The following is a 13268-nucleotide window of genomic DNA, read 5'->3' as shown; positions in this document are numbered from 1 at the left end:
TGAATTTCTCTCCATTTAGGCTTATAAATGCTCCTGAGAAAGGTTACTTTTCTGAGTGAACAATAGAAGCAGAGCCTCCAGTCCGGCGCCACTCTAAAGTTCACACATAGCCCTCAAGTGTAAAACCTAAGTTCAGAGTTCAACACACACTAATGTGTAACAACTGAAGTATAAAACCATACTGTGGCCAGCAGACGCGGCGCTGCAGAAGCAGACGCGTCTTTCAGCGCCCCACCGCCAAGGCTGTCTTCCCTGGCTACTGAAACTCTTACTGGCTTTTATAAATGTTTACCTAGCACCTAATAAGAAATAAAGTTTGTTATTTTTAAAAAGACACAGAAATATAGAAAATTACACGTGTTGGAAGCCACTTACTTCTAATAAGTAAATAAACTAATCCAGAAAATTTAGGGAGGGTAGAAATGCTTCACGAAGCGCAGGGACTCACAAACCAGGTGTAGGGGATTTGAAAACATCCCCCCAGCTGTGAAAGCCCGAGCACTGCCACTTAATTTTGTTACTTTTTCCTGTTTTCTGTCGCTCTGGTTGTAAACTACTCCACTAGATAGAGAATGGACGGAAAAAAAAAAATCTACTTTCTTAGTAAGTGTAAAGTTGTACTGTTTGGCAGGCTGGCTTCCCGGTCGCCTGCGCTCCACTCCAAGCACTGTTTTAAGTTTCCCCGGAGTGCCCCCAAAGGCGCAGCCCCAGCTTACCTGCTCCCTGGGTATGCAGGGCAGGGAGGTCCTCCGGTGCGACTTGCCGCTGCAGCCAGACATCTCGCCGGCCACCACGGAGCTGGACCGCCTCCTCCTCTTCCACCCCGGAATCTCTTCCTTGGTCCTCGCGCTCAGCTGGGACCTAAACCGCTCCCTGGGCGGAGCCGGCCCGGAGCACTGCGGCAAGATCTGCTCGGCGTACCTGGCCAGCAGCAGCCCCAACACGGCCGCCAAGTACGCCAGGTAAGGTCTCCAGGCGACCTTGAACCTCTCCAGGGAAACCAGGGCCACCGTCCTGAGCGCGCTAGTCAAGGCGACCATGAGGACGCCCAGCCTCAGCCTCAGCACCAGCCATGTCGCGCCACCCAGGCAGCTGAGCAGGACCCCCGCGGCGGGCAGCGACAGCAGGCGACCGTCCCCCACGCCCAGCGAGAGCTGCACCAGCGCTTCCCCCGCGCAGCAGGCGGCCAACAGCGCGATGGCCAGAGGCAGGCGCACCCCGGCGCGCAGCAGGCACAAGCCCATCCAGAAGAAGGCGCACAGGAGACTGAAGAGCAGCGCGGCCGGCTGCAGCCAAGGGCTGAGCTGCGCGCCGCCCCCGGGAGCACCTCCCCGAGGGCCCGGGAAGACGCCCCCTCGGGCTCCTTCCTCCTCCTCCTCCTCGGCCGCCGCCTCCTGACTCGACTCCAGCTTGCCTCCGACTTCTCCGCCGACCAGCCTCACCAGCAGCGCCAGCAGCACGGACAGGGAGCCCGCGCACAACGCCGAGGAGAGTTGAGGCGAGCGCCGTAGCGGCTGCAGCGCCTGGACTCCCCAACAACCTCGGCAGCCCAAGCTCCGCGGGGATGGACGGGGCGCGCCACGACCGTGGTGGTCCCAGCTGGTCACCTGGGCGGGACTCGCCCTTCCGAGGCCTGGCTTGGCCAGGTCTTGGGCGGCCTCACCCGGCACTGCCATGCTGTGAGCTCTGCAGGCCACCCCCACCCGTCCTACCCGTGCGCCCGCGCCCTTCTCGATCCTACTCTCGGAATCCTTTCTTCCCGATCTATGTGAAGTTTCAGCGTTACGGAGAACTCAGGAGTGCGAGCTGAAGACTTCTTCAAGTTGGCAGCTAGCAGGATAAGCCTTGGATTCTCTCTCTCTCTCTTTCTCTCTCTCTCTCTCTCTCTCTCTCTCTCTCTCTCTCTCTCTCTCTCTCTCTCTCTCTCTCTCTCTCTCCCTTTCTCTCTCAAAAATCCTTCGCTCCACCCTCAGCCCGAGTTTATACCCTATGGGGTCTCTTTCTACTTCGGGATTTTAACACTTGCCCAACACAAAGGTTGCTCAGGGACTGTTGATGCCCCAGCAGCCAGGGTGGCAGGGAGAGCTCTGGACATCCCCCGGCTGCTGAGCGCTGGCCCGCGGCGGACCTCCCCTTCCCCCTTCCTCTCTTCAATCCCCGCAGCAATCTCTCTCTCTCTCTCTCTCTCTCTCTCTCTCTCTCTCTCTCTCTCTCTCTCTCTCTCTCTCCTCCCTCCCTCCCTCCCTCCCTCCCTCCCTCCTTCCCTCCATTCTTTCCTCTCCCTCTCCCCCTCCCTGTTCTCCTCCCCCTTTCTCTCCCCCTTCCCCCTTCTATCTCTCCCTCTCCTCTCCTCTCTTTTTCTCTCCCTCTATCACTCTCTCTCACTCCTTGGCCCATCTTTCCCTAGCTGCCCCAGGACACAGACATCGTTTCAGAGAGGTAGGAAGCGGAGACTCCCAGCCTCTCTGTGTCCAGTACATGCCAAAGAGTAGGGCGAGAAGGAAAGAACATAGAAAGGGAAGCTGGGATACAGTCTAGAAGTTGCTAAGTTCCACCGGAAAGACCCCCTGGGAGCTGCTGCAGCACAAGGTTAGAGGGAGAGCTGAGCTGGTGAGGAAGGGGATGGGGGAGGAGGAAAGTGAGGCTATTATCTTAGTCTTCTTTAAAAATCATTTTTCTCTCTTTTTGATGCACAGTGGCTGCTGTTTTTGCGGGGGGGGGGTGGAGCTGAGTGCTTAAAACTCTTAAAGAGGTTTCTGGAGGGGCCCACAATTCCACTCGCTGGCTTTTAAGGGAACTCCGCAGGAGAGCAGGCTCAGGAATGGGAGGCACAGCTCAGGGAGGCACCACCCTTTTCTAGAGATGGGCCCTCCTGGCTAAAAGCCAGGGGTGTTGTGACAAGCCAGGGATGGGGTCTGTGGCTGATTCTGAGGGGTGAAAGCCAGCATGCTTGTTCCTGTCATCAAAAAATGACACTTCTTCTGTCTGAGTGATTTAACTGGCTGGAACCCATTTCAATGGCATTTTCGTTCTTGGACTGCTCCAGGTGGAGGGTCAGTCTGTTTGCAACAGAGAAGCCACGCCCATCTTTCAAAGTTACATTTTAATTATTTATTTTGTGTGCCAGTGTGAGTGTGAGTGTGTGTGTGTGTGTGTGTGTGTGTGTGTGTGTGTGTGTGTGAAATCACAGGACAGTTTGTGGGAGTCATCTTTCCAGGGTCTGGAGGACGGAACTAAGGTCTTTAGGCTTAGTGGCAAACACATGACCTGCTAGCATCAAGCCATCTTGAGGGCCAAACATGCCTGTCTTGTTCTTTCAAATAGAACAGTCTCAGAGTTATCTAGTGCACATGGCCATTTAAGAAAAAAAGATACAGACAGGAAACAAATACAGAAGAGAAAATAAAAGATTATTAAGGGATGGAGAGAGAGCTCAACAATTAATAGCCTCTACTGCCCTTTCAGAGAACCCAAGGAGTTCCCAGCACCCACATGTGAATTTAACTCCAGCTCCAGGGGATCCTATGCCCTCTTCTGGACCCCACAGCCACCTGCACTCACACATGCTCATTCACACATAACTTAAAAACATTTTTGAGTCATTTTAAAAATCCACCTAGGAGCAGTGGCACATGCAATTCCAAGACCTAGAGTGCTGAGACAGGAGAATGCTGTGATGTAGAAGACAGCCTGGGATACAGACGGAATACTAAAAAGGACAAAAAAAAAAAAAAAAGCATACCCCAACTCCAGTGCAGAAGTATCATTAGTCAACAGTTGCTGATTGTGTGTGGCCAAATTCCACTATGTGCTGAGCTTCCTTTAAGAATGATTGCAGAGCCAGGGAGCCCCGTTAGTGAAACATACCCACAGTGAACAAAGCCCCACTATTATTAATGATTACATGGTCATATACCACAGTATGTGGCATTTGAAAAACCATGTTAACTTTTTTGGCAGTTTATGAGAAAGAATTCTCAATCTGTTCAGCAGATTCAAAATGATGCTGCCGTGTTCTGGAGTGAAAAACATCCACTCTTGTTCAGGCTGTCTAGGTGTCATTTGACTCTCACAAATAATAATCAGCTAATTTTGTCTCAATTATCTTGGTGCTCCAGGTTAAAGTGTGTTTATAGCCTGGAGTACTTAGGTAATTGGCTCAAAATGCCACTGTGTTTTGTGTATAGAGATGAAGCAATAAAATATGCCAAGAGGAGACGGATGAAATAAAATGGATTCATGGGAGCTATGGGAAAATGTGGCTTAAGTTGTAGATTTCTTTTTATGGGAAACAGCTTACTGCAGTCCCAGCTGGGCATTCACAAAGCATTAGGCATAAATGAACAGGAGGGGGTGTGACCAGTCAGCCAACTCTCTTTGTCACATGTCCAGAACTGTGCCACTGCCCAGGAGCATGCACTGGGCAGCTAGTCAGTGGCAGCAGTACCATCTGCTACCAAAGAACACAGGAGTAGCAATGCCTTTGCCAAAGACAAATGATCCCCCCAAGCCTACACACACCCTTCCACGAGTTCCCATTTTACCCATGATTCATGTGCCAGAGACTACCTGGGACACTTGAAAAGGAAAAATGTGCTGCCTCTTGACATAGGGAAAGCACATCAAATAATAATAATAAATAATAATAATAATAATAATAATAATAAAGCTGGACGTAAGTTGTTAAATTTAGAAAGAAAAAACTCTAAGTGGGGGATGAAAGAATGTTTCCATTTTCTCTGTCTTCTACCTCCACATGCATCTTAGTTTTTTTCAGGAAAAAAATAATGGCATATGATCATCAAAATAGAACTCTTACAAGATTGACAGTGGACATTGTTTAAAAGCGGTCAGGCACAGACTGGTAAGATCTCAGCGGGTAGCAACACTTGCTGTGCAAAGACCCAGTGACTTGAGCTCAATCCTAGGAACTTCTTGGTGGAAAGAAAGACTCAACTCCACAAAGTTGTCTCTGATCGCTACACATGCACATGGCAGATGAATGGCCACACATGCACATCTCTTTCAAACAGTAATAATTAGGAATAGCAGTGAAGTGTCATACATAGTAAAACACTTGTCATTCACTAACAGTGGGAAAACATCACTCAGTCTATGTGTTGATGGCATCTTAGAGCTGGTCAATAATATAAAAGAAACAATGCCCTGGCACCTGGCTTTTGTCCTTTTTTTTTTTTTTTACAAAAATCACAATCAGAAAGTTAACTGTCCCACTGAAAGGAAAAAAGGTCCATTTTTCTGCCTATTACCATCCAGAACAAGGAAGGTGATGAAAGCATTCAGATACTTTTGTTAGAGACAGACAGAAAGCTGCAGGGACAGACAGGAGGTGAATAGCGAAGAACAATTAGCAGTACAGTGAGTTAAGTGAAAGGCCGCGGCCATGGTATATAAAACAAATTTGAAACAGCCTCACATAGACACAGCCCTTTGAAACAGGTAGTGATCAGTCCTGATTCAGGAAAGTGGCCACACAATCAGCAAACAAGATAAAAGGTTGTCCACACTAAGATAATGTCCTGTCTAGTCTAGCTGGAAAAAATCCTCCCGTTGGCCATTGTGGTTTGATTAGTTCTTTGTGAAAATCCTTTGCACTTTGCCAGATATAGTTTCACTTAAGAAGATTCTCCTGTAATGTTTTTTTTTTTTAAGTTTTTACTCCTAGGTATTCTTTACTGCTGCTCTAACCTCCATGTTAACAATGAGTTAATACTGAGTACCTAAAATAGGAAGTGTCTTAGAATCCAGCTCCCTCTCTCCACTCTTCCAACAATGTACTCACTTTCTCCGTGTCCTCTCGTCTCTGGAAAAAGCAATGCTGTCTACCCAGCTGCCTGGATCCACAGAAGGTACATTGTCCTCAACCCTTCCTTGATTAGCTTGCTACCCTTCCAGTCTGTTCACAAGAGCACTTGTTTCCATCTCTAAAAGATGACCTGACTATCTTCATTTTTCATTTTTCGCATTCTTTTACAATAACCAAAACAAACGTCCATCACCATCTTCAGCTAAAACAGTTGCAATAATTAACTGGTCTTGTCTCCCTTTATAGCTCATTTTCTATGAAGTAGAATGATTTCTGTGGGATGTCTTTCTGTATACTGTAAATATGTGTTGCTCTGATTGGTTGATAAATAAAGAGTTGATTGGCCAGTAGCCAGACAGGAAGTATAGGCAGTAGGCAGGGTAAACTGATGAGAATTCCTGGAGGAGGAAGAGCTGAGTCAGGAGTCACCAGCCAGACACAGAGGAAGCAAGATGTCGAGGCAGAACCGAGAAAAGGTACCAAGCCACATGGCTAAACAAGAATTATGGGTTAATTTAAGTGTAAGAGCTCGTCAGTAATGAGCCTGTGCTAATGGCCAAGCAGTTATAATTAATATAAGCTTCTGAATAATTATTTTATAAGTGGCTGCGGGTCTGTGGGGAACCAGGAGGGACCTGAGAAACCTTCTGGCTACAAATGATAGTTCAAATATATAAATTGAATGATTGTGCATCCCCTCTTAAAACTATGCAAGGCTCCTCACTGTACTGCAGACTCCAAAGATCCCAAGACAACCTATAAAGTCCTCCAAGATCTTCCTGCCGCTCTATGACCTCTTGCTGTTCTAGTATCCCCACTTTGCGAGTCCCAACTGTAACAATGTTCTCATTCACAAAAGTGGACTCTGTACTGTCCACCATGCTAGACAGGGATGTTGAACACTCAACCTATGGCTACCACAGAGGAGTAGAGAGGTTATATTTTAATTATTTGAAATGAAATAAATCTATTGGCTGGTGAAGACTGCATGTTTCGTACCTCAAGCCATGCTTGTGGTCTTCCATAGCTACCAAAGTGACAGGGACCTTGGGAGCCACAGACTGTCCCGTGCTGGCTCCTTCTGCATCACTCCTGGCTTCAAGTGTTACTTTCTTTTTTAAGAAATGTTGGTTCCTAACAGCTCTGACAATAATATACCTGACAGAAGCAACTGAAAGGAGGAGGAATTTATTTTGGCTTGCAGTGTGAGGTGCTACAGTGTGTCATGATGCAGAAGGCATGTGGGTGAGAGTGGCCCTAGCTGTGGTGACAGGAGCGTGAGACAGCTGGTGATGTTGAGGCCATGGTCATGAAGCTGGGAAAGGCGAATGCTGATGCTCGACTGGCTTTATCCTTTTGTATTCAGGCTGGGCCCCCAGGCCATGGAATAGTACCATGCACATGGTGAATGGGTTTTCCCTCCTCAGTCAAAAGCTCTTTGGCAACATCCTCACAGACAAACCAGAATCTAGTCTCCTGGTGATCCCACATCCAGTCATATTGACAGGGAAGATGACTTTAACACATTTCAAAAAGACTTCAGGGTACCCCATGTGCATACATATTTAGTCATTTAATACCACACTGTTTTATTGTATTCATACTGACTATCTCTCTATAAAATGGTCTTCTTCATTTACCTGCTTTCTTGTTGATTGTTTGCTTCTGTTCACTAGCACACAAGAAGTCTTTGCTCTTAATTTCCAAATACCAGACAAGCATGTGGCACATGGGCGAAACTCAATAAGCACTCAACAAACAAGTGTTTGTTGGGTAAAAGCCCAATGGAATTATGAAAGAAAAGTAAAATAAAATTTACCACCATCATGCTTCATATTAAAGGCCATCCATATATATTTATACATTTACATATATGTAATAATAAAGTTTATTATTATTATTATTATATATGAACTTAATTGCCTACATGGACAGGTGTCCATAAATCTTTCCTTGAAAATTCTGTTACAACAAGTATACTTATTGGTAAAATCATGCAAGCAGCACTTCATCAAGAGCTGCTTTAAAAATATGTATTGCTATCTTAAATTACTCATCTCTTAGAGAAATAAACATTAGCCAGAGTTTTTAAAATGTATATATTGAACACTTGATGAAATGTCCATGGTCATTTTATTGTAGGCATGGGAGTGGGTGGCATGAAATTTAAACATATGCCTTGGAGTAGCAAATAAACTGGAAAATTCAGAGTTAGATGTCTGTGTATAAATGACTGAAAGGTCATATTTCACATTGTTTTCTATGACACAGTCTCTAATTACCATTGTAGGAACCGAATTTAAACTAAGAAACATAACTGTTTTGTTACGATAGACTTTACTAGTACTTCCAAATATAGTCAGGAAGAAAACACAGAATGCTTGCATCTGGGGACTCACTATTGTCTCTGGCTTTCCATGCAGTACTGTTCCTTCTTTTAATTTCCAAACAACATATGTAACGCCTTTGTGTGTGCAACTATGAACAAGCACAAAAGTTAAAGCAGGAAAGCAAGCTGTGAGAGCTCGTGTAGATCTGCACAGCTATTAAAAATGAAAGCGTGCCACTACAGGGCATGCCACCGGGCATGGGTAAAAACGTTCCTGTGGGTTGTCTTGTTAAGAGACAAGTGCATTGGGCTCGGGGCTCCCCAGTCTTAACCACTGCATGGAACACGCAGAATGATATAATATTTTAAGTGAATATAACCTTGTTATTTTATTGTCTTCCTGATAAAGTCAGCTCAGGCACTTGGCCCTTCTCTTCTTCCCTCCTCCCAGTTGAAAATGCTTCTATCCCTTAATATCAAGTCTCATAGAGCTTCAGCAAGATCAACAGACTCATCAGTAATACCAATAACCTTGGTACCTCTTTCCTTTGGATTTGCAAATATTATAATTCCCAGAAAACTGAATTCTTGTGTAATAATGTAAATAGTATGTATGTTGTTACAGTCTCCAAAATAATGATAAAATGTTTGGTTTTGTGAACTCAACTTGCTTTTGACTTACTGTTGTTCTAACTAATAAAAAAAAAGATAATAAATCATGTAAGTATTGGTAAGAGCTTTGAAAGTGTTTATACTGCTTGCTTAACCGGTTGTATTAAACTGCATTACTCTTCTTCTGCCTTAGTGACAACCACAGCACAGATTTAACTAAATCTGCATCACAATGGAGACTCGTGGCATCTCAGACACATCATGAATAGACATTGTCAATGTAAATATGGGTGAATGGTGGTAGTGCGATGGACTTGAGGTTGGCTGGCCTAATTTCTGCCCAATGATAATTAGTCTTAAAATGATCCTAATTTCAAAAGGGAAGCAATATGTGGGCAAAGGCCTGACTTAAAATGACTTGGTCTTCTGTCTTCTTCCTTAAGGCTATTAATTTTGAACATCTCTTCCCCTCTACTCTGGTTAATATACCAGGCCACATAATAGACTGTTCAAAAATAAGAATGATTTTTATTTTCTTAGCTAGAACATATTTATTTAGACAAATGCGTGGGTTAAACTTACCTATAACTGCCCTCTTTTTTCCCTTTCAACAGTACTGAAATTTAAAGTGGGCTTCTTCGTCTGAGAGAGTTCTAATGGCACTCACACTGTTACTTTTATGCAAATGACAGTAGGATACCAAGGTACACGGAGGCACAGGGACATCTCTGGTCTGTAAATCTAATTCTCACCATGTTCCAAAAAGCTGATGGGCTGCTTTGAACTAATGTCTCATTTAGGAAGAAATTCTCACAGGCACGAAAATGTGTATAATTAAGCCATGGATGGAAGGGGAGGAGGAAGGAAAGAACACAGACAATTTACACACTGAATATGTACTGAGTGGTCCATCCCCACTGCTCACTTCCTTCGCAGCACTCTAAGGAGTGCTTGTATTCAAAATTAGAAGGAAATTATAGAGTAGATGCAAAAGTCATTCATAGAAAGAACATATTTCAGAATTCTGGAAACATCCCAGTATATAACATCTATACTGTGCTTGGCAGCTTTAAAAGTAATTTTGTACTTCTAGTCCTAATTAATTTTCACAAAGGATGTGATGTCAGTGACAATTTTATCATCATCTTTATTTCATGTAAAAGGAAACTAAGATACAGGGGGAATTGAGATTCACTTAAGGCGCTACAGTAGCAAAGACACAAGAACTCGGGTCTGATTCTTGTTCACAGAATGGTCATCCACTCCTAATAGATCCCCAATATCCTCCCAATCTAAAGGACACCATCAGTGTCCCACCAATGTCTGCACTAGCATCTAAGGCGTAAAGCATCACCAACTGTTTTTTACCTAACCAAAGTCCTTAAGCACGAAAATTTCCAAAGCTGAGAAATCTCACCACTTTTTTTTATTTATTTTATTTTTAAGATGTGTGGTATGTGTGTGTGTATCCTCCCTTGACTTTATGTTTTATGTATACCATGTGAATGCAGATATCTATGGAGAGAACACTGTATACTCTGGAATTGAAGTTACAGTTCGTTCTGAGCTGCCATGTAGGTGCTGGGAAGCAAACCCAGGTCCTCTGCAAGAGCACTAATTATCGCTTGGCCTGTAACCCATCTCTCCAGTCCCTACATTTTTTTCTCCTTAACCAGGGCCAGCAAGATGGCTCCGCCAGTAAAGGTGTTTGTCACACAAGTCTGAATTCAATTCTTGATTGCACATAAGTGAAGGAGAGAACCAATTTACACACATCATCTTCTGACTACCATAAGTGCAATATGGTGCGCGCGCGCGCGCACACACACACACAGATATAAATTACACATTATGAAGCTCGCCCCTGTGAAGTACACACTGCCATGTTGATGACATAGTCACAACATCATAAGTCCATTACTTGCCTAACTCTGGGTCACCTGCTCAAACACTGTGATCGTTAGCAAACCCTTCTTACATCACACCTTCCCAGACCCTGCCAATCATTAATCTGATTTCCAACTCTATGGTTTTAGGTGCTACGATATTCATCCTTTATAGTGATCACAAATGTATGAGCCTTTCATAGCTGACTTCTTCCCCTTAATGCATTTCTAAGAGTTCTCTATATTTCAGCATACGTTACTCTTTGTCCCTTTCTTGACAGAAAGAAATCTCCCATTGAACTAATACAATACCATAGGAGTTCTTTATCACTCAGCACCGGGGCTGAAAATCCTTCCTACTCTTATTTGGCTTGCATTTTCCTTTCTCGGTAGTATCCTGTCTTACAAAGTCTATTTAATCTTTATTATTTTCCTCTCCTGCGTGTGTTTTCATTATTATGAGAACCCACGGCCAAATCCAGGCCATGGAAATGTGTCCTGTTTCCTCCTAAGTGTTTGGTACTTTTAGTTATGACATTTAGGTTTTTTGTTCACTTAGAGTTTTTTGTTTTTTGTTTTTTAATTTCAGGTGTGTGTGAGTGTGTGAATGTGTGCAGATGTGCACACCCATGTGGGAGTATGTGGTGGGGGCCAGAGGCTGAGATGGTGACCGCTTCTCCAGTCCCTTCACCACTTTACTTTGCGAGACGAGGTCTCACTGAATCTGTTTCACCTCTCAGCTACTTTGGGTTGCCTGGGAGCTCCCAGGGTCTACCATACCCCACACTGGTATTATAGACTTGTGCCCCCACAACTGACTTTTATGTGGTCCTCATGCTTGTGTGGAAACCATCCCCCATGTTGTGAGTTAACTTTTGCTGATGGTGTGCGATGGCCAATCCAGTTCTACTTGTCTGCATGTGAGTATCTCATGATCTCAAACACTTGAAAGACTCTTTTTCCTCAGTGTACTGCTTTGGAGTCCATCTGCCTCAAATGCTTGTGGGAACTGGAGCATTGTTAACATTAGGAAGCCTCCCTCTCTCTGAGGTGAACTGGCCTCACCTCAGATATGCTTCTTAGTCTCACTTCTGGACTGCAGGAAGTCCTAACTCCAGCTAACAGCATGCCCTTAGTGATTTTCTGGACACTATGGTCATTGTTCCTTTCCCATGCAATTCCTTGTCACCTTGTCCGTCAACATGACTGGCAGCTCCAGTCCAGGTTTGCTAATGCAAACAGACAAAACAGTTGCTGTTTTCCTTTTCCTTTTTCTGGTGCCTGTGTCTTTTTATTTGTTTTTCCTTTTATTGAAAATAGATTTTTTTTCTCACATAATACATCCTGATGACAGTTTCCCTTTTCTCTACTCCTCCCAGTTCCTCCCCACCTCCCCTTCCATCTGGATCAGCCCCTTTCTATCTCTCCTTAAAGAAAAGCAGGCTTATAAGGGTTAATTATAATATTATTAACATAATTAATTATAATATAATATAATAGGATAAAACAAAAACTAACACATCAGAATAAGGCAAAACAAACAGAAGGAAAGGAACCCAAGAAAAGGCACAAGAAACAGATGTAGACCAGTGGGTCACTCATTTGCACACTCTGGAATCCCATAAAAACACTAAACTGAAAGTCATGATAAATGCACAAAGGACCTGTAAGGTGTGTGTGTGTATGTGTGTGTGTGTGTGTGTGTGTGTGTGAGAGAGAGAGAGAGAGAGAGAGAGAGAGAGAGAGAGAGGAGAAGGAGAAGGAGAAGGAGAAGGAGAAGGAGAAGGAGAAGGAGAAGGAGAAGGAGAAGGAGAAGGAGAAGGAGAAGGAGAAGGAGAAGGAGAAGGAGAAGGAGAAGGAGAAGGAGAAGGAGAAGGAGAAGGAGAAGGAGAAGGAGAAGGAGAAGAAGAAGAAGAAGAAGAAGAAGAAGAAGAAGAAGAAGAAGAAGAAGAAGAAGAAGAAGAAGAAGAAGAAATAAAATAATAAAATATGTGTGTGTGTATGTTTTCATTTACCATGTTTACATTTATACTAAAGGAACTGGAAACTATATCTAGGTTGAATCCAGCAGTATCCATGTTGTTATTGATTATATAGATAGTTTTCTCATTTTGTTTTATGAAATAAGAAATGAGTCCTGTCTATGAAGCAGCATTCATGTGTTAGATGTTTAAAAGCATGTTTTAATATTTTGTCTATTGTACAGAAGTTTTTCCTTAAAAGCAATACTTGCAAGTATTTAAATGTGCTTTTATTCTTTGCTTTCAAACACGATGTATTAACATAGTTCACGGTGAAGTACAAGAGCCTGGGAACACAGACGAAAGTGTCCTGGTTGGGTAAATATACAAAAACAGACACAAGATTTTTAAGTGCTTCATATAAGGCAAGCCTGAGCCAGTCCAACTCCACGTTTCCTGAGTCCACATCACACACATGTTACATCTTTAAATAAATCTAAAGAGGCTGTCCCTTGGTGACCATCCTATAACACATATTTTAAGATTCATTGTGTTTATAGCTGCATTCAATCTCATAGAATTCTATGGTTTATTGTAGTGTCTCCCAAATTCTTGCCCGTCTCTAAATATCAGCATCAAAGGGGCCATCTCAA

The 13268-nt window shown here is 43.9% G+C and overlaps 1 protein-coding gene across 2 annotated transcripts in view; it reads right to left on the bottom strand.

Annotated features, from left to right (window-relative positions):
* The window catches only part of Pde3a (phosphodiesterase 3A), a 275229-nt gene extending 273478 nt beyond the window's left edge, over positions 1-1751 (bottom strand). The window contains exon 1 of one of the 2 annotated variants that reach the window (XM_006976484.4): positions 717-1751. In XM_006976484.4, coding sequence (XP_006976546.1) covers positions 717-1676 — 960 coding nt within the window. In that variant the 5' untranslated portion in view covers positions 1677-1751. The remainder of the gene's footprint in view (positions 1-716) is intronic. The other variant, XM_042274252.2, reaches the window with a different exon arrangement.
* Between the last annotated feature and the right edge of the window lie 11517 nt (positions 1752-13268).

This window comes from Peromyscus maniculatus, chromosome 3 (genome assembly GCF_049852395.1).
Source record: "Peromyscus maniculatus bairdii isolate BWxNUB_F1_BW_parent chromosome 3, HU_Pman_BW_mat_3.1, whole genome shotgun sequence".
Taxonomy (NCBI): domain Eukaryota; kingdom Metazoa; phylum Chordata; class Mammalia; order Rodentia; family Cricetidae; genus Peromyscus; species Peromyscus maniculatus.
This window is presented reverse-complemented; position numbering and strand designations above follow the sequence as displayed.